The 27304-nt window shown below is 34.8% G+C and overlaps 1 protein-coding gene across 5 annotated transcripts; it reads left to right on the top strand.

Annotated features, from left to right (window-relative positions):
- Positions 1-26697, top strand: DIS3 (DIS3 homolog, exosome endoribonuclease and 3'-5' exoribonuclease). Of its 5 annotated transcripts, none has more exons than XR_012121048.1 (22): positions 2-350; positions 936-1093; positions 3003-3196; positions 3597-3670; positions 7256-7423; positions 8230-8394; positions 9500-9613; positions 9739-9876; positions 10457-10603; positions 11014-11130; positions 11373-11474; positions 12384-12448; positions 12533-12617; positions 14056-14183; positions 16640-16726; positions 18547-18703; positions 20023-20237; positions 20347-20515; positions 20644-20802; positions 21486-21608; positions 22810-23234; positions 26375-26697. XR_012121048.1 is itself a non-coding variant. In XM_073212520.1 (22 exons), exons 4-22 carry the CDS (start codon positions 3103-3105, stop codon positions 22894-22896), a joined length of 2394 nt encoding a protein of 797 aa, XP_073068621.1. In that variant the 5' UTR covers positions 105-350; positions 616-683; positions 936-1093; positions 3003-3102; the 3' UTR covers positions 22897-24134. The 5 variants fall into 5 exon arrangements, 4 of the variants coding, with proteins under 4 accessions (XP_073068623.1, XP_073068620.1, XP_073068621.1 ...); XM_073212520.1 differs by lacking the exon at positions 26375-26697 and adding an exon at positions 616-683 and having other exon boundaries at positions 105-350; positions 22810-24134; XM_073212521.1 differs by lacking the exons at positions 2-350; positions 26375-26697 and adding exons at positions 376-394; positions 616-683 and having other exon boundaries at positions 22810-24134.
- Positions 26698-27304: the final 607 nt, after the last annotated feature.

The following is a 27304-nucleotide window of genomic DNA, read 5'->3' on the forward strand; positions in this document are numbered from 1 at the left end:
GTGCTTCCAAAGTCCGGGAAGGGGCTGGCCTTCGGGTAAGGTATCGTGCAACAGGGCCTTTAGCTTGACGCTTTTCGCCGGAAGAGCGCTGTAGGGGTTGGCATTCCGCGCGGTGAAGCAAGATGCTGAAGTCCAAGACTTTCCTGAAAAAGACGCGGGCGGGCGGCGTGATGAAGATCGTGCGGGAGCACTACCTGCGGGACGACATCGGCTGCGGCGCGCCCGGGTGCGCGGCTTGCGGCCGTGCGCACGAGGGGCCGGTCTTGGAGCCGCAGCCGCTGGATCCGGCGAGCAGCCTGTGCCCCCGGCCGCACTACTTGCTGCCCGATACCAACGTGCTTCTGCACCAGGTGCGCCGGCGGGCGATCTGACTGCGGTTCATGCGGCCCCAGCGGTAGGAAGGGTTTGGCAGAGCAGGAAACTGAGGCTCAAGGAAGGCGTTTTCGGCAATACCACGTTCTTAGGGAGAGGCAAAGCCCATTGGGACCCACGCCTCCTTTTCCCCAGGCCGAGGTTCTTTTCCTTGAACTGTTTTTGTTTTTTTTTTGAGTTCTTGAAGTAATAAGGATTTAAGATACGATAATTTTCTAACTCCTGGTGTCTCTTCTGCCTTAGATTTTAAGTGTCTGGAGGCCGGGGACCTGGGCTTCTGTGGCCTCCAGCTTGCGACCCCCAGGCAGCTTGTAAGTGCCTACAAACGAAAACTATGTGGGCCATTTCTTTATTAATGAACTTAATGCGAAGTTTTGTAATTAGTGTGTTTACATTTGCTCTTCTCTAATAGGCCTGGAGAGTTTTCTACAGTAAAAACTCCTTAGTTTGATAAATTTAGTGTTTTTTAAACCGACAGGGGTTTATGTTCGTCAGAACGTAACATTTACAAATGAACATAGGAAAAATTAACTTTCTCTTTTTTTTCTTTTCTTTTTTTAAAGATTGATGTTCTTGAGGACCCAGCCATCAGGAATGTAATTGTGCTGCAAACAGTCCTTCAAGAAGTAAGAAATCGGAGTGCTCCAGTATATAAACGAATTCGAGATGTGACTAACAATCAGGAGAAGCATTTCTATACCTTCACTAATGAGCACCATAGGTAAGGGGACAAATTATGTTAATTACCAGAAAAGCAATAGTGATAACTAAATTTTGGGATGGGCTTCTGACAGTAATTCATTGTCAGAAGATGCACAGTAGGTTTCATACTTACAGGATATTATTTAGTTTTTATGCAGTAAGACCTAGAACGAAGGTCTCTATACTCTTGGGATACAGTAGATACTTTTATTTCCAAAATGTTTGTATTTTAAATTGGTTTTAACATGGGTCGAAATAGAGTCTTAGAAGATGAGATTTGCTTAGGTTTCTAGATACCTATTTATATGCATAATTAGCAAAGACTCGTAAAATGGAAGAGTTTGTGAAGGAGAGGTTTAAAAATACAAAGATTTATTCTTAATGAGCTTTTAAAAGTCAAATACCTTATAAACTGATCACGAGAAGATAAGGCTAAGAAATAGAGTTCTTTGTCGTTTTAGGTTCACAGCCTTTGAACATAATGTGGGTTCTTAGAAAATATGGTATCTCAATTTTTCATGTTACATAAATAGTCTATGATGAGTCCTAGTATACTTTTATTAGATTAGATCAGGCTTCTCAGCCTTGGTACTATTGACATTTTGGACTGAAAATTCTTTGCAGTGGGCTGGCTGTCTTACACATAGTAAGATATTTAGCAGCATCCCTGGCCTTGCCCACTAGATGCCAATAGCAGCCCTGCTCCCTGGTATTCATAGAGTTGTAACAACCCAGAAACCCAGAAGGTGTCCAGACTTTCTCAAATGTTCCCTGGGGCAAAAGCTCCCCTGGTTGAGAAACCACTGGATTGGACAGAATTCTGGTAATGAAATTCTACTGGAATATACGTATTTTAAAATTAATTTCTCAGTTTTCTCCTTTTTCTTCTTACAGCCTAAATTAAAAAACTTGTAAACTTCTTATTCCTTGCTCCTCTTGAAATCCAGAAACAGGAACTTCAGTTGGTTTTCAGTGCAGAAGATGAACTTTTTCTGGAGCGTAGTCATCAGATTACTCAGAGGTTAGCATTTTGTTAGCTTAAGTGCAGTGAATGAAGTTTAGCAATGCTGGAGTTGGCAAGAAGAATCTTAGGACATTTGGGCAAATTTCATCTATGATTCTGTTACTCATGTCATGCTAAAACCAATTAGAAAAAAGACTATCTTTCATAAGCTTAAGGCATTAGCAGATACATTTAATGGTGAGGGATAGAATAATTCTAGAGATTGTTAATATAAATAAGTGAAATTCTAAAATTAAGTGTGTTATCTTGAAGATCTAGAGGTTATTATACTGAACTTTGTTATTGTACTTAAATTTGGCTTTGAAAAACAGATTTAAAGAAGTAAATGTGCTGTTATTTTGGGAGTTTCAGAGTTGTTATACTCAGAAGGAATATGCAGTCATATGTACCTGGTCTCTCAAGTCTCTAGACAGCCTCTGCCTTTAATGAGCAATGACCATTAATAACATAATGTATATTTAATGATTACAAAGCATTTGATCATAAGTATTCTAGTTCTATTTGTAGCTTTTAGGAATTACTCTTATCTACAGTTTGAATGAAATCTCATTATCAGACTTAGAAAATCTAATTACACTTTTTTTTCAACAAGCTATTTCTTATTTACCATCCCAACCTAAAATCTAAATTCTTGAGTTTTTCTTTTCATGAAATAAAATTCTTTTAGCCTTTTTATTGTTTCATAACTAACATGATTTTCTTTTCCAAGAAAATTGTTTTCTTGGAAACAACTATAAGGATCCTGTTGATTTTTTTTTCTGAGGCATAAATCAGCATACATAAGAGAAAAACTATGCCACTGACTTTAAGTATGGTGGTTATTAAGCATTTATGCCTTAAGACTTTTTTACATATCCTTGTTTCTTTTCATTTTTATTTCATTTTATCTTTCCCTTACATTTAGAGAAACTTACGTAGAACAAGCACAGGGAGAAAATGCTAATGACAGGAATGATAGAGCCATTCGTGTAGCAGCAAAATGGTACAATGAACATTTCAAGAAAATGTCAGCAGAGAATCAGCTACAAGTTATCTTCATAACAAATGATAGACAAAACAAGGAAAAAGCCATAGAAGAAGGAATACCAGCTTTCACTTGTAAGTCTAAATGAAGAAGCTGTTAATTTTTATATGCATTTGTAAATATGAGTTATTATCAGACCCTTGGTCAGATGTTCATTTGACTATTTAATGCTTTTGTATTATTATATAACTTCATGTGATATTTTTGCCTTTAATTTCTCAGCATTTCTAAACCAAGTGGGTTGTGGTGCCCAGCAGCTGTTAATTTCCCCACTGCCATTTGGAATTGACTTAGCAGTAAAAGTGCATAGATTATTTGACCCACTGTTGCTTAGGCATTACCACATATTGTTTTTTTTTTCTCCAAAAAAATTTTAAAAATTGACATAGTATCACAAATAAGATTATCCATATTGTTTCTTATCTAAGAAAGACAACACTGAATTTATCAAAAACAACAAAATTTATTTTTCAGGTGAAGAATACATAAAAAGCCTAACTGCTAATCCCGAACTCATAGATCGTCTTGCTTGTTTGTCTGAAGAAGGGGTATGTTTGAGCTTGTTGAATTTGTTTTTGAAAAACGAAAATATTAAAAGGGCCACTTTGGGATATGAGAGTTAGTTATAAGATTTAAAAATTAGAATATTGGTGGGTAAGCTGCAATTGGAATAAGAGTTGGGTTATAAACAAGAGTGGCTTATCAAAATGGCATTCCTAAGACTTGACTTTGTAAAATAGCACTGTTCACTGACATATTCTCAGCAGATATGTTAGGCGTATCCACTCTTTACAGCATTTTTACCATCTCTGCTTGTCTTTGGTCAGCTACTTTACAAAACTAAAAGGAAGTGAGAAAGTGAAAGTTTGGTTTTTTTGGAATGCAGCTTTGGTAGAACTTTCCTAATATGTAGCCACTAGTTGGATATGGCTGCTGAAATTTAATTCAGATTAAATATTCAGTTTCTCAGTTGCTCTATCCACCTTTCAAATGCTTAAGGGCCACTTGGGCCCAGTTGGAGATTGGCTATCATATTGCAGATCACAAAAGGAAAACTTGCTTCATCACAGTTGTCTCAGATAGCACTGGTCTAGGAGGAGAAATAAGACGTAGTCTAACATTGGCAATACACAGTATTTGATCAGATCGTGCGGGAGAGTCAAGTGTAGGATACAGCGAGGTTACGGTTCCACTGTAGCAATGGGCATTCCTGAAGTTCACTGTGGCATGCAAAATCATGTGATAAAGCCACAGGGCTTACGGGAAAATGTGTTCGGGGAACACTCACAAACTTCATCAAGTTCTGGAAAGAGGGTTATCTAGATTTGGACAGAAAGTTGTTCCATCAGGTGAAGATAGTGTGGCTCATAAAACATGCAGCGATCTGAGGTAACTAATAGATATTTAGGGGGTGTGTTTTGTGGATTCCTATGCAGTTTGGTTCAGCTGGATACAGTTTTCTACATTCACCTGTTATTTTTAATATGTCGATTGCATTGTGTAACACATTTGTGTTTTCAAAACAGGCATTGTAGGAGAAGTGACTCTATTTAGTAAGGGCACCTAACCGAGATTTGGGATGTCAAGTTTTGTTTTTTCGATGTTATAAAATAAAGCTACTACTTTATTAAAGGAGTTATTTTACACAAAAAGAATGTCAATACAATTAGAGTTGTAAAAAAAATTTTTATAACAAGGATAGACTGAATTCCAAATCAGAGCCAACTGTACATTTACTCAGAATTGTCTTTGTATGAAGCCCAAAACGCAAAAGCATAAAAACGTTTGTTAACATAGTCCCTTTATTTTTACCGGTCAACAGTTTGTTAGGAAAGCAGCTGTACATTTGTTACCTAAGGTCTGAGACAGTAGGAGAATTAAAGGTGTCGCGATTTCACCTATAAACAATGTTATGCCTGAACATCAGTCAGTTCTGGAGGAACTGGAGTGTTAGGATGCATGCTTTCAAAGTGCTGCTTGAAGGTCTTAAAGGCTGGCATTTGTGTCCTACAGACAGAACGTGTATATATTAAGGCAGTCGTGGCAGCAGCCTCTTGGTCATGTCCTTGTTTTTTCCTTTGTCTAGCCTGCTTTTTGGCATTTTTCTCCTGGCATTTTTCAAGGCTTCCCAGTAGAAGTACTGTCTAAGCTGAGATGTGAAACAAGTTAACTAAGCAAATTCCCTTTGAGACAGGGATGTTTTAACTGTATTAGGTAAGTGAGTTAACCAAGTGGTAAGTAGGGGAAGAGCATCTCATGCAGAGGAAACAGCAAGTTCAGAGGCCCTGAGTTATAAGTTGGCAAGGTGAGACATCTATAAGTGTGGCTGGGATGGAGTAAGCAAGTGAGAAAATGTTAGGAATAAACTCACAAATGTAGCACCTCAGGTAGAGTGTAAAAAGTCATGGGCAGTAAGTTGGATATTAGTCCATGAGGGCCTACCAGACAGCTGTTGAGTGGGAGAATAGATCCACCTAGCTTCTCTAAGAAGACTAACTTAAGAAGCAAGGTCCTCCAGTTATGAAGACATTTTAGTGCTCCCTGGGAGACAAGACAGAAAATTGAGCATGGTAGTATGAGGTAAGGTAGTGAAGAGTAGTCAGGTACTGGGTATATTTTGTAAGTTAGATGTTTTAGGACTTGGTGGTGGATTGGATGGGGCTATGAGGGAAAATAGATGAACCTAAGTGTTCTAGCTAAGCATCTAGGTGAATAATATTGCCCTTGGGCATTCCAGTGTTCAGAAGTCAGAAACATGAGGGGGATCAGCAAATGGGATAAAAGAGGAAAACCAGGTGAGGGTGAAGTTCTTGGAAACCAAGTACAGAAAATGTTTCAAAGGTGAGGGTGTTATCTGTGTCAAATGTTGCTAAGTCAAATTAATGAGGACTGTTGATTGGATTTAACATTATGACAGTTTTGGGGAAATTACCCAGAGTAGTTTTGATGGTAGGGAGGCAGAAGTCTGACTACAATAGGTGAAAAAATGGGTAGAGAGAAAGTATGGTGGTATAACACTTTGAGTGGTATGATCAGTAGAGAAATGAAGTGGTAGTTGAAGAGCAAGAGCAATCAAGTTTTTGGGTTTTTTGTTTGTTTGTTTTTAGGTGGGAGGGAATGACACAGGAGTAAATGTAGGTAAGGTAAAGGGTCTATAGCTGAATCTAGGGACACTTTACAATTGGAGATCAGGAAAAAATTGGCAGAGGAAACTAAGGAGGAGTACCACTGCAGTAGGACAAGCCAAACACAGGATGATGTGGCTTCTAAAGTATCTCATGGAAGGAAAGGTCATTTTAAAAAACTTGGCTAAGATCACTGAGAATGGAGCACTGAATTTGCTAAGACAGTGCGTCATTAGTGACCTTGACAGTAATGGTTTAAATTGTCTGAGTATGAAACTTGATTTGTAGTGGGTTCCTGTGGGAATGCATATGAAGAAGTAGATACACAACAATTTTATTTTATTGTGAAGTGGAGCAGAGGATCAGGCCAGTGTCTGGGAGGGGCGGTTGGAGAGTTAAACAAAACAGGAGAAGGTATAAAGTAATCAGTCTCCTTGGAAGGTGGAAAATTGTGGAAAGTGAGGAAGGAAATCCCAAGAGCCCAGCAGTCAGGATTTTGGATGTTGAGGTCTCTCAGAATCCTGATAGGTGTTGTGGTAGAGCTAAAGCAGCTTCCAGCCTTACCTGTATTTTACATCCTTAGCTATTTAAAGTAGCCAAAATAAACAGTTTTTCTTACACTTTCATTAACTAAGTCTTTTCATGGAATTGAGGCTTCAGATTACCTTTTTTTTACCAAAGCTCTCCCTGCAACACACACACTCAATCGCTTGACTGACTACACACCTTCATTCTGGGAGGCCTTGGGTGGGGTAGAGAGTTTGCAGTTTTTTTTAATGACATACATCTGTGGCTAAACATCTAAATATGCAGTGGAAATAAATATTTGTACTTTGCCCTAAAATGGAAAGCATTTTTTTGGTCACTGTGCTGTATTCTCTGAAATTGATAAGAGTTGTATATGCCATAATTTGGATGGTTTAAAAAAATACCTGATGGTGAAATAGTTATATGTTGAGATACAGGACACTTACATACTAACTGCCTTTTGGGTTGTTTATTTCACAGAATGAAATAGAAAGTGGAAAAATAATATTTTCAGAGCACCTTCCCTTAAGTAAGCTACAGCAAGGCATAAAATCTGGTACATACCTTCAAGGAACATTTAGAGCCAGCAGGGAAAATTACTTAGAAGCTGCAGTATGGGTTCATGGAGACACTGAAGAAAACAAAGAGGCAAGTGTGTACATAAATTCTTAAACACTAAAATACTTTCTCTTCATTCTTTCATAAGTGCTTAAAATTTTGTGTGAAAATATAAATTGTTTTATTCTCAGTTTATCAGCTTGAAGGCAGTTATATGAGAGGTCATAGATAATAGTAGAATTAATCACTTTTGTAGAAAACTGCTTGTTGGAGAACTTCCTATTAACCCACTTTTTTCCATGTTTATGCATTTTATTTTATTTTATTTTTTTCTATTAACCCACTTTTAAGGGAATAAAAATTGAATCAAATAAAAAATAGGATCCCTCTATTTTCTGTGTTACGACCAGTTATAGGAAATACTATTTACATAACATATAATTGTTCCCAAAGTGCTTCATACACTTTAAAGTGAATAGTTGTCATTTCTTGGGTACTCGTTGTTTGCCAGGTATTCCTCTAACTGTTTTGAATGCTGCATTTCATTTAATCTTCAACCCTATCTAGAAAAGTAAGTATTCTTTTTCATTTTACTAATGAGGACCCTGAGTTTTAGAAAGATTAAGAAATTTCCTGGAGACTTCTGGTACAAATGTAAGAGTTAAGGTGGAGTCATGAGCACAACCCATATTTTCTGGCCATGTGTTCTCTATTTGATGTTGAGAAATTAAGAGGGTGGAGTAAAGGGACACTATAATGGAAAAAAAATTTTTAAGAAGGAAAAATAGAGACACAAAAACACATTCAGAAATATCTAAACTTCTGTTAGGTAACCTTCCCTTAATTATATTGCTATTAAAAATATCTGGGCACATGACATTTGCTCTTTTACACAGGTAATGTTGCAAGGACTTAAAAATTTAAACCGAGCTATTCATGAAGATATTGTGGCTGTGGAGCTTCTTCCCAAGAATCAGTGGGTAGCACCATCTTCAGTGGTTTTGCATGATGAAGGGCAAAATGAAGATGATGTAGAGAAAGAAGAGGAGAGAGTACACATTGTATGAAACCAAACAGGTTTTAAGTTTTGTCTGTGTAGCTGCGTATAATTTGATAGTGCATCAGCTTTAGAGAAAATTAAACAAGTTTCATTGCTTTCATATTGAAAAAAATTATAGTTCCATCGGTTTAACACATTTCATAAACATGATTTTTTTTCCCCAAGTGTTTAAGTAGTCTTCTTTTAAATGGTCTTATTTTGCTCAAATAGGTTGGTTTAAATACACAAAGACTGTTAACTTGAGTTTGGAACTTGAACTCTCTGACATTCAGGTCTGAATTAGTGAAGTTTAAGTAAATACAAATTTAAAATTTTCTGAAATGCTTTTATGTAATGTTAAAATTCCCTCACTGTATTAGATGTACTTCTGGGCCATTTTATGTGAGTCTGTTTAATTCCTTCTCTTACTCTGTTCTGAATATAATGCTTTTTGTTGTTTCTTATCAGAAGTCTACTTGATATGACTTATTTCTTGCCTGTTTTGGAATTACGCAAATAATACAAACAGTTGAAATTCACCCATTAGTAATTCTTTTTATATGAATTATATTCAGTGCTCTGCCATTTTACTATAACATTACCCTTGCAGAGTCCCGGCTGCTGAAGAATGTTAGAAGTGAAATACCATGAGGTCTCTGCTATTTCTGATAAGATATACTCCTTATTTGGGTTCTTATTTTGGATAAGGAAGAGCCTTTAAAGATCAATCTCTCCTTTTTAATGAGTTAATAAATGCCACTCAGCTAATTCGTGCAAACCGGCGTTAAAATCCTGGTCTATTAATTCCCAAAACCTGTGTGTTTGTGTTTGTTAGTAAACCCTCATATTAAAACTGTTAAAAGAGTTGAGTTCTGACATATTTATTCAGTTATATTTATTTTTTTCTTTGTCTTCTGATTATTTCTGTAGTGCTTTATTATTATGGAACTATTTCCATGGTTTGGCTTGGCATATTTTGTAGGATTTTGAAGCATCAATATTCTGTAGTGTTATGTCATAATTTACTGCCTAGAACTATTAATATCCATATTCACATTCTAATTTTGGACGGAAATTATCCCATTGCAGAGGAAAAATACCAAGATTTTTTTTTTTTTAAATCTCAGCTTAAGACTGCTGTAAATGAAAAAATGTTAAAGCCTACAGGTAGAGTTGTAGGAATAATAAAAAGGAGTTGGAGACCATATTGTGGCATGCTTTCCAAGTCTGATATTAAGGAGGTAAGTAAAGAGCATGTTGTTGTTTAATTAAAAAATGACACATTTAGTGAAACAGAGCCCTCCCTTTGCCCTTATCACCAGACTTATGTGTGTGTGTAAAACGTTTTTTTCCTGGTTTTCTTTAGTCAAGAAGACATCTCTTTACACCTGCTGATAAGAGAATCCCTAGAATTCGGATAGAAACCAGACAGGCTTCTATATTGGAAGGACGGAGAATTATTGTTGCTGTTGATGGTTGGCCCAGAAATTCCAGATATCCAAATGTAAACTTGAATTATTAATTTTCTTTTAGGATATTTAATTAAGAATTTGAGAACATAATTGCTTCTTTTAATGAAAACAGAATCTGCTTTTGTATAACATCCATACTGAAATATAGGAATATTTCACAAACTTATCTGTAAGTAGTGCATTCAATTTAAAAATGAATCTTATGATATTCCAGTGTAAATCATTTGGTTACTTTTACTCAAATTTTGTACCAAATACCTTTTACTGATAATGACTACAAAGATGGTATTTGAAACCAAAGTTGATTCTGATAAAAAAATTTAGAAGCTACTATATTTAAAGCAAATTTTAAATTCAATAGGTAATGGGAAATAAAGATAATTTGTACATAATAACAGGGCTCTCAAGAAGTCTCCATCATAAATCACTTGAGAAGTCTTGTCATTTTCAACTTTGATTTACCAAGGGGTCATTTTTAAAAATAAATGTTAGAAACATTTAGAAATAGTAAGGTGATATATAAGTGTTCAAGAATTTGCTGTTATAATGAAATACAAATTACCAAACAAAAAGCTGTAAATATACCTTTCTAATAAAGCCTTTTTATTTTAGGGACACTTTGTGAAAAATTTGGGTGAAGTTGGAGACAAAGAGACTGAAACAGAAGTTTTGTTACTTGAGCATGATGTTCCCCATCAGCCTTTTTCACAGGCTGTTCTTAGCTTTCTACCAAAGATGCCCTGGAGCATTACTGAAAAGGCAAGTTAAAAAGAATTCTTAGTGACTTTATAAATTACCATATCTAAACTAATTTGTTTGATTTCTTTACGTTTTGAAATATGTAGAGACCATAGTCCTCCCCCCAAACATTTAATTAGTACAGAACCCTCAGGTATTATAGAAATCATTTCCTTTACCAAAAGATAAATTTTTCTAGGGGACTGACACAAGCTTTGTCCAATTTTTTAACTTGGACCACAACTTACAAATCACAATGTGTGTCAAATTATCAAACAAGTTACCGTTTGTTATCAATTATCAAATTATTCTTAAGAAATAAAGCTAAGTCATTTATCTGTATATGTAGATATTGTTGATTTCATATGAGCTGTGTTGCATTTATACTACCAAAAAGGTGTTTTATTTCTCAATAACATGGCGTCTTGTAGGACATGAAAAACCGAGAAGATCTGAGACATCTGTGTGTTTGTAGTGTGGACCCACCAGGATGTACTGATATAGATGATGCTCTACATTGTAGAGAACTTGAAAATGGAAATTTGGAGGTATTCATATTGTTATGATGTTCTTATCCAAATATAGTTCTGTTCCTTCTGACCCATTATAGAATTTGTGAGTTATTCATGCTTAAACAGTTGTAGTTAAGGCTAATGAGCATCTATCAAAAATTGAAAGTAAGTGTGTCTGAGTCCTCTTTCACTTTAGGTAAATTTTTTCTCATTACAAATTCATTTGTGCTTTTACCCAGTTGAGCATGTTGAAATCCTTTTATTTTTATCTTTTTAAGGTTGGTGTTCATATTGCTGATGTTAGTCATTTTATTAGGCCAGGAAATGCTTTGGATCAAGAATCAGCCAGAAGGGGAACAACTGTGTATCTTTGTGAAAAGGTAAGTATGTTAAATTTAAAATGGAGTTTTGATGCATGCTTATGATTTTTGCATCATTTATTTTACTGGTAATAAAATCATCTGAGGTGTTTACTAAAGAAAGGTCATAGTCAATATTTAGTGAAATATGAATAACATGTTAATTGTGTATAGTTAAAATCATGGGCATTTTTGGATTCTTGAGCAGTCTGGAATATTACATGAATAAACATGTACATAGAATAAGGTGGCCTTCCATCTGTGAAAATATTAGTGTTTTTTGTTACTGAGTGACCCAAATAATAAATATGATGTAATTAACATTAATTTTGTGGCATTTAACTTCGTACCTATGGGTAACTCGCATATTTTCTGTTTTTTTTATAAAGTCAACCCATGAGTCTGTCAGAATTTACCTTTTTCTTCAAGTATGCTCCCATAAACTTAGGAAAATTGTGGAGATAGAAGGGAAAGTCATGCTTAGTTTGTTGTGAATTCATTGTCCAAGTTCTTTCTTGTATCTTTTTCCCTAAAATTTAGCATCTCTCTTTTTCCAGTATATTTAAAGTACCATGTAGTTTGTGTTAACCACTGGAGAGAGGTCCAGTCGTAGAGCTATTAGGGATTATTATATCTGTATCTACTACAGAGTTATTACACAGACCAGATATTTCAAACTTTCAGAGGTTAACCAGGTTGCTAGGTTAGAGGACTTAACCATAGATCCACTGACTGAAGTTCAGTATTTTTTTCACTGCTTTCCTATGTATAACTGTGTATAATTACTTTTCTAGAAATAGACTTATTTCACATTTTCTCAGTTCTATTCACAAAGACCTTTATTTCTTACTAAATTTAGTGCTATATGAGAATGAAACTTAAAATCAAGGGTATAACTAAGTAATCTGTGACTGTTTTTGTTTGTTCCAGAGAATTGATATGGTTCCCGAGTTGCTGAGCTCTAACTTATGTTCCTTAAGATGTAATGTTGACAGGTATTTATGCATGTTTCTTCATAAGAACATAGTTTACTACTTTAACTAATTTCTATTAAAAATACTGCTTATCTTCCCCCATAGGTTGGCATTTTCATGTATTTGGGAAATGAACCACAGTGCTGAAATCTTAAAAACCAGGTTTACCAAAAGTGCGATTAATTCAAAGGTTAGTTTCATATTGTTTAAATCTTTGGTACTTTTAACACTGTTCTACATTGTTTGGAGACAGGTTTGTTAAGAAATCTTTCCCCAGTGTGGCAGTTACCTGCCACACTTGTGTGTTTCAGTTACCTGCTTAATTTTTGATGTTACTTAGAAATGATTTTATGTGGCAGTTGTGTGTATACTTAAGAACACCAAATAGATGACTTTTTTCCTAACTCAGGAACCCCAGTATTTAAATTGTCCCATCTTATAACTGTTTGGTATTTTGAAATTGGTATGTACACCATCCTCTTGCTCCTCACCCTTTCTCATAAAAATGATATTATAAGTCATAGTTGAATTCCAGGAAAACTAATTTGAAATCTGTGTTCAGACAGAATGGAGCCATACTGTCTTTCTCATTTTTTTCCTTTTTTTGGAACTCTCCTCGATTCCTTTATGTTCTCATTTGTGCCCTGAATCTTCCTCTGAGATTTGCCAGAACAAACCCGTTTTCTTCCAATGGTCCATTTTCCAAATTTCCCTACATTTTTTCCCCCTTTAACATCATTCTTTCTATTGTAATCAACTAGTGGTTGGAAAGAAAGCAGAGCTAGACTGACATACAGTGATATGTGAATGATTTGAGCCTTCCCCAATTTGTATTTTTAAATAGGATAAGTTTATAATTCTCCCAGACCTGCTCAGTATAACAAGATTATGTATATACATATATAAAAGAACAACAGTAAACCTGTAACACACATTGTTAGAAGGGGAACTCTTAACCTATAATAGGTAAGTTGGTTCTCCCAAGACTCTGACCTGGCCCGCATCATCTGTCTTAAACTATTCTTGATTTTTACTTGTGAAGTTACTTTTTCTTTTTTTTTTAAATTACCTAAAAAAACGGTAGTTTTCCAGGAGAAGTGAAATAGGAACGGAAGCACTGTTTGTATGTTTAGATTGTAATTGGAAATTACTTTAAATCTTTTCTACTATGATCTATCCTATTTTTAGATAATTAATTTTGGATATTTAGTAGATTGCCTGTAAAACATACCTACACTACTAGAATGTTCTTAATTATTTGTTGGTAAGAAAGTAGTGATCATATGGAAAGGATTTCACTTCACAGTCGTTATCAGAGAATAATCTTTTAATTTTATTTAGCATTACCTAAGTATTTACATATTAACTATGAAGGTGATTGAAGTGTAAACAATTTATTTACTACCAGTACCACCATGTTATTTTGTATTAACATAAGTTTGCGTGTGTGTACAATGCATCAGAAAAGAGTTAATGAATCAGAAATCATAGGTGTGTAAAATATAGCTAGAAATTTCTCGTTAGTGATTTTCATTTTTCTGAAATCATAAATTTTATGTAGTAGAAATATGAGAACATAGGAAGCCAGTTTTTATAAGAGTTATATTAACATATGGTTTCCTTTTTAGGCTTCTCTTACGTATGCTGAAGCTCAGATGAGAATTGATTCAGCAACCATGAACGACGATATTACCACTAGTTTGCGTGAACTAAATAAACTTGCTAAAATTTTGAAAAAAGGAAGAATAGAAAAAGGGTACATTTCAATTGTATCTATTAAGAAATGTCTTAATTGACATATCTTTGTATTAAGATAACTTCTAAACTCTTTAGAGTGTTGAATCATGGACAGTGATGAATTATTTAATGTGCTGATGAAGACCTGCTTTACTAGCTATGTTTTAAATATTAGCAATTTGATTCTGGACTCATGTTCAGGAGTCTGTCCTTGTAATTTATTGTGCTAAAAATGGGTATGGTTGATAGAAAAGATATTGAAGAAATTGTAGGAAGGCAAGAGCTCCTTAAGACTTTTTACGTGGACTGTTTCCAATTTTAATTAGGAATGCGTTTCCAGATTGAAAGTTCGTTTTCAGATGTTTAAATAAATATAGATGAAATTCTTGCACTTTAGAGTTGGGAGAGATTTTTGAGATTGCTTAATCCAATACCTTCATTTTTTGAATGACTCAAAGTTACATAGGAGCAGTCTTACCAAAAATCTGATAGGTAGTGGCAGACTCAATCTTTTGCTTAATATATCATGGAATTTGCCTAATTGCAAAGGTGTGAGATAAAGAGTATCCAAGTACTCAAACTTGTTAAAGTAGTTAAATTTGGTTCTTAAAAGACAGCATCAATCATCAGAGTAAAGCAAGTACCTGAGCCTTTCAGGTACTATTTTCTGGGTTCCTGTGCCCATCCAGGTAGGGTCACAAGTGGTTATTAAAAGTATTTTTGTTGGGGAGTACAAATTCTAGATCTGTGTTTTTTTAAATAAAATTCATTAAAATTAAAATTGATAATTCAGTTCCTGAGTCACACTAGCCACATTTAAAGTGCTCAGTAGCCACATGTGGCTAGTGACTTCTATATTGGACAGTGGATGGAGATTATTTCCAGCCTTGCAGAAATCCCATTGAACACTGTTGTTCTAGATAGTTCTGCTGAGCCACCCTTAGCTCTTACTCATACCTCAGTCTTCTGGTACTTTTTCATACGATGATAAATATGAAACTTGAAACTGTGTAAGGATAACTTGGGTGCAGTAAAACCCAAGGAAACTGTTGCTCAAACTTGTCAGTTAGATGTAAATAAGAATAATATAATTAATTTTTTTTATAACATCAAACACATTTTTAAGCAAATATATTTGAAGCTTTACAGTATGCCAGGCATCAGAAGAAAGTTTGTGTAAAAATAATTTTTAGGAAGTTTTTTTTAAAGGCAAAGTGAACAGAACACAAATTGAAACTTTATTTTCGCAGTTTTAAAGTAAGATGGCAGTTTATGTTTGTAACAGTCTCTTCATTAAGACAGAAAAGATATTTTTTAACTTAAGAAACTGTCTTTACTTTAAATTTTATAAGTAGACAGTCATCTGTTGGAAAGAAATATTGAATCTTCTCAGTCTTAGGGAAAATTGAGAAAAATCAGTAAAAATTAGTTATCTTTTATCTTTCTAAAGGATATGGCTTCTCTTAAATTATACCTATCTTATGTGTAATTTAAAAGATAATGTATCATGGATAGAGGTAACATTTAATGTTCTATGAAGAAAAAATCAAAATCTCACAAGTATACCTAGCTTTTTAGGTCAATATATATAAATAAGCACAGATTAAATCTAGTGTTGAACTTCTTTGTAAATATTGTAAATACTGCATGGCAAGGAGTATTTGTTGAGATCCCTCTCTAGTATTCCTTTTGTAGTTCTAATAAAGGTAAACAGTTGAGGACAAAAAGATGTGGAATCTCACTTAACTTGCATCTCATATTACTTTTTTTCCTCCTTTTCTCTTTCCCTTTCCCAGATTGTCCAAGGTTACCAAGCCTCATCAAAATTGTTAGTTTTGGGTAGATTTGGAGCTGACTTCAGTGTAGTATCACGGTGTAAAGAAACATAAATTTGCTTTTCAAAGGAGAACTTACAACTCATTAAATGAACCAGGCGTGTAAAGCACTTTGCTGTTACCTGACATATAGCACTCCAGTATTAATGGCCATCAGTATTTGTAACATATTAGTGGTGGTAATTTACCAGTCTCTTCTCCATTGGTTGAGTATGTGTGGAAGAAACTTTGGCACTAGTGTATCTTCTGATGTTACTAATCTCCTCATGGCAGCTTCTGATTTCCTCTCTATCATCCCTCAGCCCGATACATTGTTTTCTGTAGTAAATGAAATATTGCTAGTTACCTTTATTTATGAAAGTGGTCACAAACACATGTATCTTAGAAAAAAATCAAAATTTAAGTGCAGAGGATATCCAAATCATCAGAAGCACAAAATACATTCTGTTGTGCTGCTATTGTCCTGTCCTTTTAAATGGATTTGAGATCTGTAAAATATTAAGCAATCTATTAAAATGGAACATAAAACTTAGCAGATGGTCATAAAGCCTCCAGAAGAAAAACTGTTAGACACTTGTTATAATCATTTTCTATTTTGAAAGAATCACCTGATTAACTCAGCTCTTTTATTTTTATTGAGGGCTTTGACCCTCTCTTCTCCAGAAGTTCGATTCCACATGGACAGTGAAACTCATGATCCTATAGATCTGCAGACCAAGGAACTTAGGTATGAAATTTTTTTATGGGCAGTAGATAAGATACTGATTTTAGATGTAATGTCTAGAACACATGTTAATAAACAAAACATTTATACCAAAAATACCTATTTCTAGTAGGGTTATGATTTCTATACTTTTTTTGACTTGTGAAATACATTGAAAAGTATATATGATTTCACTTTTTAGTTTTTCTTATATAAAACTGAATTAAGTATTTTAATAGAAAAATTTCCAGTTTTGAAGTCTTTGTCTTGTGTGATGTATTAGAATTTGACTGTAATAGTTACGGTAAGTAAGAGGATATGGCCCTGATAAATTTCAGAAGTATATAATATAGAATAGAATAGTGGTTGCTGTAGGATGGAATAGTGGTCAAGACCATGGGCTTTCAAGCCAGACTGCCTAGGTTTAGATCCTACTTCTCCCAATAACACCAGACTAGTTATTTGACCTCGCTGTGCCCCAATTCACTTGTCAGTGAAATGGAACTAAAATGGCACCAACCTCATAGGGTATTGTAAAGTGTATTCACACATTAGATACTGTTTTACTCTGATTGGTTAAAATTTAGGAAGTGAGGCTATTTTGGGTTAAATCGGAGTTAGGCCTCTTTTCCATGCCTCTTAACTGTGTAAGGTTGTTCTGAAATTTAACGTGCATTTATACTTTTCTAGTAGATAACCAGAGATTTGAAAAATGGGAGTATACTCAAGTTTGTTAGGTAGGACCAGTATGTCCTTATAACATTAGAACTAAAAAATTTTTTAAAACCTTTGGAAGAACTTCTGTGCAAATAAGTCTAATGTTAAGATGAACATTGAGCCCAATACTAAGAGCTTTTTTGAGGAAAATGTTGATTCTAGCCTTGCCAAAGTAGAACATCACTTATTTCTTCTTACCAAAAAGAGAAAAAAACACATTTCTGAGAGACTGTCCCTTAGTTTTAAAGGTAGGATTGGAGGTCTTCCAAATATTTTAAAAATAAGTATACTTAGAAATATTCTCAAGAAGTTAGTAAGATGTTAAAAATGGAAACATGAATGAAAGATTAATAATGCATATTGATTGACTTGAAAGAAAGAAAGCACTGTGTAAACAGAATGCAGATTATTTACTAACCTAAGTTTTAAATGGACATAGACTATATAGAATGAAAAACAGTATCAAATTGAGAGTTTTGAAGTCAGATATGTGGGCTCGGATCATTACTTCTAATAACTCTGAGGTTGAGCTAGGGAATAACACACATCCTTAGTTTCCTCATCTGCAAAATGGGGCTATATGTGTATATATGTGTGTGTGTGTGTGTTTGTATCAAAGTGTGTATAGCACTTACAGCACAACATAATGGCCCATTATAGACACCCAAAATAGCTGTATGGATGTTGTTATTTTGGTGATTTCTTGGCTGAAGTTTTAATTTGTTAAACTAAAATTTGTATGACCTAAATAGCCTTTAATTCTTTGTATACTTTTTTTGGTGGATTTATAGTTAAGTAAAAATCTCTTTGAACTCAGTAAAAGGAGGTTGATTTAGATTTTACATATTACTAGAGTTAGTAAAGCTTCTCTTTTTTTTAATGTAGTCTGTAAAGTCTTCTCCAGCCTACTTATTCATGTAGTAAATGCTTATTTAATAAGTGATTGTTAGAATATCAGATGAGGAATGAAAGAGCCGTAAGTTATTAAAAATAACATGTAAACATACTTGAATGTTTTTACATAGGACTTATTTCCTGATCTTGGTAGAAAAGGCAGCCTATTACTAAATATGATATACACAAGTCTCAGATTCTTTTTCCTTGTTTAATGATTTTTCCTTTGGCAGAGAGACAAATTCCATGGTGGAAGAATTTATGTTACTTGCCAATATCTCTGTTGCAAAAAAAATTCATGAAGAATTTTCTGAACATGCTCTGCTTCGAAAACATCCTGCTCCTCCTCCATCAAATTACGAAATTCTTGTTAAGGCAGCTAAATCCAAGGTAAGGCCCCCTAGTTTGGAAAATCATCTGTCTTTGTGTTATGATCTCTCTATTGCTCTGAAAAATCTACATTCGTGTTTCTATGAAAGATTTGTTTGTGAGCAAAAATATGCCAGTAGTTCTTTTGGTTTAAAAGAAAAATTATCTAACTTGGGTATAGTCACTTCTTCCCATGTTGAAATGATTTGCTTAATAAAATCCTTCAGTGTTTTAAAGAGCACGCTATGCTAAATTAAAGCCAACTATTCCAGAATGTTATTTGCAGTATCCTGCAAAATATTAAGCTCATACATAACTCTGCACCTTTAAACTTGTTCTTTATGTCTTTGTAATTCCATGGCACCTCTGAACTACTTAATTTTTTTTTCTCTTTGTCTTCAACTCAGTTAAGCCCTTTTTATATAATGTTCCTAAGAAAGACGTCCATTTATTGCATGCATGGGAAAAAGGAAAAATATAGAAAGAGCACCATTTCCTCAGCCTTGTATACCTCTACCTCTGGTTTTAGTAGACTTTCTTTGGGGTATAATACCCTTACCCTTGGTGTGACTATGGCTTCCATTGGTTTTCTGTGGGCCACTTGTTCAGGTCGCATCTTTTCTGTTCAAAAGAGAGATGGAAGGAGCGTTGTGTTGGGTCTTAGGGCATTCTAACAGGATGGCATTAGTTTCTGGTTTTTCAGACCTTTATTGTGAGCCTAGCCCTGTCATAACAGAATCAGCTTCTCCTGTGCTTTAAGGCTTACTCTGCAAATTGGGAGATTTTCTCTTACTGTCTTATTTCTTCCTACAACTTGGGTAGAGAAGGGAGGATTTAAGTGTTTTGCCTCATCTCCCAAAGTAGAACAAAGCAACAAAGTTTAATGTGTTAGCACATTGAGTGAACTGCAGTGGAGAGTACAATTTTCTTTTGCTTTTGCTTTTTCCTTCTTTGAATGGAAGGAAAACACCTGCAGGGAAAAGTCTCCATACCTGCTTTTTCCTTTGTCTACCCCAGCAGAGATGAGGCAAGCACAAAGTGGACTGAGAAACAGCTCCCCTGCTACCACCATCCTTTTCCCCCTTGAAGCCTCGTCAGAATGTTGGTACTTCAGAAGTGCCTTTAAATGCATCCAGAAATTTTTAAGCTTTGATGTTGCACAAAATGATCATTACCTTTTATACATTTAATTTTAGTTCTTCTCTGTTAAGGATAGAAGGCACAAACACTTATTATCTGGTCAAAAACAATATTTGTTTATTCTGATTTGTTATATTTTGAAGATATGGAACAGATTTTAAATGTTTAATGTGGTCTCTTTCCCTCCTCTTTATTCACAGAATTTGGAAATTAAAACTGATACAGCCAAGTCTTTGGCTGACTCTTTGGACCAGGCTGATTCTCCTACTTTCCCATATCTAAACACTCTGTTAAGAATATTAGCCACTCGCTGTATGATGCAAGCTGTGTACTTCTGCTCTGGAATGGATAATGATTTTCATCACTATGGCTTAGCATCCCCGATATACACACATTTTACTTCACCCATCAGAAGGTACTGTATCCTTACAAAATTAAAGTAGATAGAAAATAGTCAATTTTGAGTTTTAAAAACATTTTAATGTGAACATAGCATGATTCTTGTTTATCCCTCATATATCTAGATATGCAGACATCATTGTTCATCGATTGTTGTCTGTGGCAATTGAGGCAGACTGCACTTATCCTGAGCTCACAGACAAACAGAAGCTTGCAGATTTATGTAAGAATCTCAATTTCCGGCACAAAATGGCTCAATATGCCCAACGTGCATCAGTGGCTTTTCATACCCAGGTATTTGCCTTCTATCAATAATGTTAGATGGTTTTATTTCATTTTAATTTAATTTCAAAATATATTTTTTTGTTAATTACAAAATATTTTAAGACAGTTGTTTAATAAGGTTGTTTGTCATTTTACAGTTATTTTTCAAAAGTAAAGGAATAGTAAGTGAAGAAGCCTATATTCTGCTTGTAAGAAAGAATGCAATTGTGGTGTTAATTCCAAAGTATGGTTTAGAAGGTACAGTCTTTTTTGAAGAAAAGGACAAACCAAAGCCACGGCTTACTTATGATGATGAGGTACAGTATTTCTAGTGTTTTTATTTTAGGGTTTTCTTTGGAGCAAGAGTATAGACCATTTTTTCTTTGATGGGTAAAATTGTTTTTTGTCCCCCAGAGAATTTATGCTAAGTTTATTGTTTTAGTCAGTTTCTCACCTCAGTGAATCATCCCACATACAAACATGTCCTTGATTTCTTTCTTTTATATCATGTAAAAATTTCCCTCTAACAAAAACTTGAATTATGCTTTGCCTTAGGTGGACAGGTGGATAAAAGTAAAGGAATAAATGGCTACTTATACCTCAGAGAGAAAATTTTTAAAATCTATTTACAGTGTCTCTGATATACTCCTTTTCCCTAACCTTAGTAGAACTACAAAACAGGAAACTGCCAGCCATACCTTTGTGCTCCTTTACTAAACCAACAATTTGCTAGTTAATGGGGTGAGAATCCTGAGCTTAATGAGTGTGCATTGGGTCCATTTCACTGAAAAGAGAGAGTATGCACATAAATGGGGTATAGATACATAAGCCTACTAGATTAGTGGTTTTTGTTACATTGAATACCTAGATGCTTAGTAAATGCTAAAATGATTTTTAAATTTAAACTTTTAAGTTAATGTAGAAAATAAAATATAAAGAATTAGAAGAAATCTTCATGTGTAAGAAAGCAGTTAAAAATAATAAAATATATTTTGTCTAGATACCTTCTCTTAAAATAGAAGATACAGTGTTTCATATATTTGATAAAGTTAGAGTGAAAATCATGTTAGACTCATCTAATCTTCAGCATCAGAAAATCCGAATGTCCCTGGTAGAACCACAGGTAAGACCAAACTTACACTGTCTATGTTAATGGAATAAACTATACATATTTTGAGAGAGAGATATAGTCATAAGTTATTTCTATTTAATTATAGAATCCTGTGTGTGGAGGCCAAATTTTGCAATACAAATCTTGTTTCCTCCTTGATACCTAGGCCATGGGATCTCAGAAATCTGGGATTCTTGAGTTCCTTGCTACCAAAAGCAGAGCTCTTTGAGATCTCCTGCGTAGTACTTTTTTTTTTTTTTTTTTTGAGAAGGCATCTCTCATATTTATTGATCAAATGGTTGTTAACAACAATAAAATTCAGTATAGGGGGTCAATGCTCAATGTACAATCATTAATCCATCTCAAGCCTAATTCTCGTCAGTCTCCAATCTTCTGAAGCATAACGAACAAGTTCTTACATGGTGAACGAATTCTTACATAGTAAATAAGTTCTTACATGGTGAACAGTACAAGGGCAGTCATCACAGAAACTTTCGGTTTTGATCATGCATTATGACCTATAAACAATCAGGTCAAATATGAATATTCGTTTGATTTTTGTAGTTGATTTATATGTTGATCCCACATTTCTCCCTTTATTATTATTATTATTTTTATTTTTAATAAAATGCTGAAGTGGTAGGTAGATGCAAGATAAAGGTAGAAAACATAGTTTAGTGCTGTAAGAGGGCAAATGTAGATGATCAGATGATCCGGTGTGTGCCTATGGACTAAGTATTAATCCAGGCTAGACAAGGGCAGCAAAACATCCACGGATGTAGATTTCTCTCAAAGCAGGGGGGGTGAGGTTCTGAGCCTCACCTCTGTTGATCCCCAATCCTGCCTAGTACTTTTTAACTTTTAAGTTTTGAAATCTTCACTTTTGAAGATAAAGTGTGTTTTATCTGATACTAGTTTTTAACTTTTGTTCTGCCCCACCCACACCTAAAAAGTCTTAAGATATCCACACCTTAAGAGTTAAACACACATTTCCCAAATGACATGCTTTTCACCCATGGAGATCATGTCTACCTTTTATGGTTCTGATCCACTATTACTTTGTTGTGAAATAATTCGTATGGAAAACCTTTGCCAGCCCCCTTTCCTCCTATACCCCTACCTTTTAAAGTGTCTGTGGGAAATGGAAGATGAGAATGAGATTTACTCCTTATGCTTTTACTCACCTTGTTTTTCCCCATTTGTATCACTTTAGATACCAGGAATAAACATTCCTGCTGATACTTCAAACATGGACACTTACGAGCCAAAGAGAAAGAAGAAGCAGCAGCTTGAAAAGTAGCTACAGTCAACAAAAACAACTTCCAAGCTTGGTTCCCTTTAAAAAAATGAAAAACAAAACACCTTGAAAGAACACCTCTAAACCTAAGAAGTGTGGGATAGACAGTTTGTTACTTTCAAGTCCATTTTAATAATTTTTTAAATTCGCATTTTTATTGAACTGTTGACTGTGCTGGACTGCCCGTCGTACTACTTCATTTCTGGCTTGAACAGAACTATTTATGCAGAAAAATTGAATTGAATATCACTGAAGTACTGTCAGGATAGCAACTTCAGGGATCTGTAAAGATCATTTAAGTGGAGCATTCATCTGCTCACTGAGGAACAGGTTAATTTTGTGTAAGTAATTTGATTATTTAATATTGATAGACAAACTATCATTTTTCTATGGAGGAAAATAAAACATTTTTAGAAGCCAGAAACAATCTATTTCTAAATCTTGAAAACTGTCAGTGTTTGGTATGGCAATTTTCAGATTTCAAGACGTGAAGTCAAAATATGTCGAAAATCAGTATTTAATCTCCTCTGCCATTCTTAATTTACCTGACAAACATGTTCTGTTAAATGTTAAAAAGCCTGCCTTTATTAGTGGTCCTTGAACAGCTGTGAATGTTTGGGGTTAAATGTTGTAAGAAGGCAAGAATAGGATATTTTGATCTGACTAGAAAAAAAATTTTTTTTTAAAGCAAGTTAAAAGGATCATTGTGCCTGACCTTCAAATCTCTCTCCCAAAAATAAGGCAGTAGGGCTCAAAGAAAAGAACAGAGATGGTACTATGAATGTCTACATCATGTTATTTATAAAATAAAGTAGCTAACAGCTTTTTAAACTGCATCTGTATCAGATTCGATAGGAAAGGCATAATTTTAAGTAAGGACTTATTAAGGGGAACAGATTGAAGTATTACAACTTGGTATGCCGGACTGACTACTTCCCTTGTTAACCAGAAAGATTAGTAATGATTAGTGCTTTCAAGAATATTTTGAGATAGTTACCTTTCAACATTTTACTTTGCTTATTCATATTCTATACTTAGAAAGTACAAGTCTTATCACCAATCAAGTAAACTATCTTTGTCTTAGGAAAACATCTGTATATGGAGGCAGGACTTGTTTCAGTTGAAGGAAGATAGCTTTGAGTCCAAGAAATAGACTAAGGTGCAACACTAGGCACCACTTAGGTTGCTTTCATATCTTGGCAATTGTAAATAATTCAGCAATAAACACAGAAGTTCATTTATCTTTTGGTATCAGAGATTTTGTTTGGGTAAATTTCTAGAAGTGGACGTGCTGGGTCAAATGGTATTTCTATATTTAGTTTTTTGAGGAACCTCCTTTTGTGGAGGACTAGACATTTTAGACTCTGTTGGTCAGTCTGTTACAACTATAGTGCTCAACTGGTTTTTTTTTTATAGTCTTAGTTTCGAGTATACAATACAGTGGTTCAGCAGCTACCACCCATGCTATAAAATCCTCACCCCAAATAGTGCAGCTAATTCTGTCCACATAGGAAATGTTACAGAAGCATTGGTTTTATTCTCCATTGCTGTGCTGTCCCTGTGACCAACCTACATTATGATTGAGAGTTTTTGTGCCCCTTTATCCTCCTCACCCTGGCCACCCACCCACCCCCAACTCCTCCCCAGTGGTAACCACTAGTCCCTTCTCAATTTCTGTGAGTCTTCTATTTTCTTTCCATTTTGCTTTGTTTTTATATTCCACAAATAAGTGAAATCATATGGTATTTGTCTTTCTCTGGCTGGCTTATTTCTGAGCATAGTACCCTCTAGGTCCATCCACGTTGTTGCAAATGGCAGGATTTCTTTTTATGGCTGAATAATGTTCCATTGTGTATATGTACCACATCATCTTTATCCATTCATCTCCTGATGAACACTTAGGTTGCTTCCATATCTTGGCAATTGTAAATAATGCAGCAATAAACACAGAAGTTCATTTATCTTTTGGTATCAGAGATTTTGTTTTCTTTGGGTAAATTTCAAGAAGTGGAAATGCTGGTTCAAATGGTATTTCTATATTTAGATTTTTGAGGAACCTCCATACAGCTTTCCACAGTGGCTGCACCAGTTGACATTCTCACCAGTAAGTGTAAGAAAGTTCACTTTTCTCCACATCCTCACCAGCATTTGTTCTTTCTTGGTTTTTTTTGGGATAGTGGCCATTCTGACTTATGTGAGGTGATACCTCAATTGTGCTTTTGATTTGCATTTCCCTGGTTACTAGCAGTGTGGAGCATCCTTTCATGTGCTTGTTGGCCATCTGGATTTCTTCTTTGGGGGAATGTCTGTTCAGGTCCTCTGCCCATTTTTTTAATTGGGAATTTTTTTTTGGTGTTGAGCTCTTTATATATTTTGAATGTTAATCCCTTATCAGATAAATCAATTACAAATATATTCTCCCATGGAAGAATATAAATTGCCTTTTTGTTCTGTTGCTGGTGTCTTTGCTGTACAGAAGTTTTTTAGTTTGATGGAGTCCCACTTGATCATTTTTGCTGTTGTTTCCCTTGCCCAAAGAGATGTGTCCAGGAGAAAATTGCTTATGTTCTGTTAAAGAGATTTTTGCCTATGTTTTCTTCTAAGAGTTTTATGGTTTCATGTCTTAACATTCAGATCTTTGATCCATTGAGTTTGCTTTTGTGTGGTAGAGTTAGACAGTAATCCAGTTTCATTCTCTTGCATCCAGTTTTCCCAGCACCAGTTATTGAAGAGGCGGTCATTTCCTCACTGTATATTCATGACTCCTATATCATATATTAATTGACTGTATATGTGTGGGTTTATATCTGGACTCTCTATTCTGTTCCCATTGATCTATGGATCTGTTCTTGTGCCAGTACCATATTTTGATTACTGTAGCTTTGTAGTAGAGCTTGAAGTCAGGGAGTATAATCCCCCCAACTTTGTTCTTTCTTCTCAGGATTGCTTTGGCTATTTGGGGTCTTTTGTGATTTCATGTAAATTTTAGAACTATTTGTTCTAGTTCATTGGAAAATGCTGTTGGTATTTTGATAGGGATTGCATTGAATCTATAAATTCTTTGGGCAGGATAGTTATTTTGACAGCACTAATTCTTCCTACCCATGAGCACAGGATAAATTTCCACTTACATATGTCTTCTTTAATTTCTTTCATGAGTGTCTTAGAGTTTTCAGAATATAGGTTTTTCACCTCCTTGGTTAGGTTTAATCCTAGGTATTTTATTCTTTTAATGCAATTGTAAGTGGAATTGTTTTTTTGATTTCTCTTTCTGCTAGTTCATTGTTAGTATACAGAAATGCAACAGATTTCTGTGTATTAATTTTCTATCCTGAAACTTTGCTGAATTCAGTTATTCCGGTAGTGTTTTGGTGGAGCCTTTAGGTTTTTCTATGTATAATATCATGTCATCTATAGATAGTGAGCTTAACTTCTTACTAATTTGCACGCCTTTTCTCTCTTTGTGTTGTCTGATCTCCAGTACTATGTTGAATAAAAGTGGTGAGATGTCCTTGTCTTGTTCCTGATCTTAGAGGAAAAGTTTCCAGCTTTCAGCTTTTCGCCATTAAGTATGATGTTAGCTCTGAGCTAGTCATATATGGCCTTTACTATGTTGAGGTATGTACCCTCTATACCCATTTTGAGAGTATGAATGGACATTGTATTTTGTCAAATGCTTTTTTTGGCATCTGTTGAAATGATCGTGTAGTTTTTGTCCTCCTTTTTGTTAATGTAGTGTGTAATACTGAGTTACGAGTATTGTACCATCCTTGCACTCCTGGAATAAATCCCACTTGGTCATGATGGATGATCTTTTGGGTGTATTTTTTAATTTGGTTTGCTAATATATATATAATATATATATATATATATATATATATATATATATATATATATATATATATATATATTTGGTATCATTAATCTACAATTACATGGAGAACATTATGTTTACTAGGCTTACCCCTTCACCAAGTCCCCCCCACAAACCCCATTACAGTCACTGTCCATCTGTGTAGTAAGGTGCTGTAGAATTACTACATCTTCTCTGTGTTGCACAGCTGTCCCTGTGCCCCCCCCCCACATTATACATGCTAATCGTAATGCCCCCCTTTTTTTTTCCGCCCTTATCCCTCCCTTCCCACCCATCCTCCCCAGTCCCTTTCCCTTTGGTAACTGTTAGTCCATCCTTGGGTTCTGTGATTCTGCTGCTGTTTTGTTCCTTCAGTTTTTCTTTGTTCTTATACTCCACATATGAATGAAATCATTTGGTACTTGTCTTTCTCCGCTGGCTTATTTCACTGAGCAGATTACTCTCTAGCTCCATCCATGTTGTTTGGTTTGCTAATATTTTGTTAAGGATTTTTGCATCTATGTTCATCAGGAATATTGGTCTATAATTTTTTTTTTG

Source organism: Manis javanica, chromosome 9 (genome assembly GCF_040802235.1).
Source record: "Manis javanica isolate MJ-LG chromosome 9, MJ_LKY, whole genome shotgun sequence".
Lineage (NCBI taxonomy): Eukaryota > Metazoa > Chordata > Mammalia > Pholidota > Manidae > Manis > Manis javanica.

Bases quoted from the DNA above. Each gene is read 5' to 3' on its own strand.
- DIS3 (XM_073212519.1), top strand. From the start codon at position 123: ATGCTGAAGTCCAAGACTTTCCTGAAAAAGACGCGGGCGGGCGGCGTG. The intron at 9,614-9,738 runs GTAAGTAAAGAG...GGTTTTCTTTAG, and splicing joins CCAAGTCTGATATTAAGGAG to TCAAGAAGACATCTCTTTAC. The intron at 16,727-18,546 runs GTATGAAATTTT...TTCCTTTGGCAG, and splicing joins CTGCAGACCAAGGAACTTAG to AGAGACAAATTCCATGGTGG.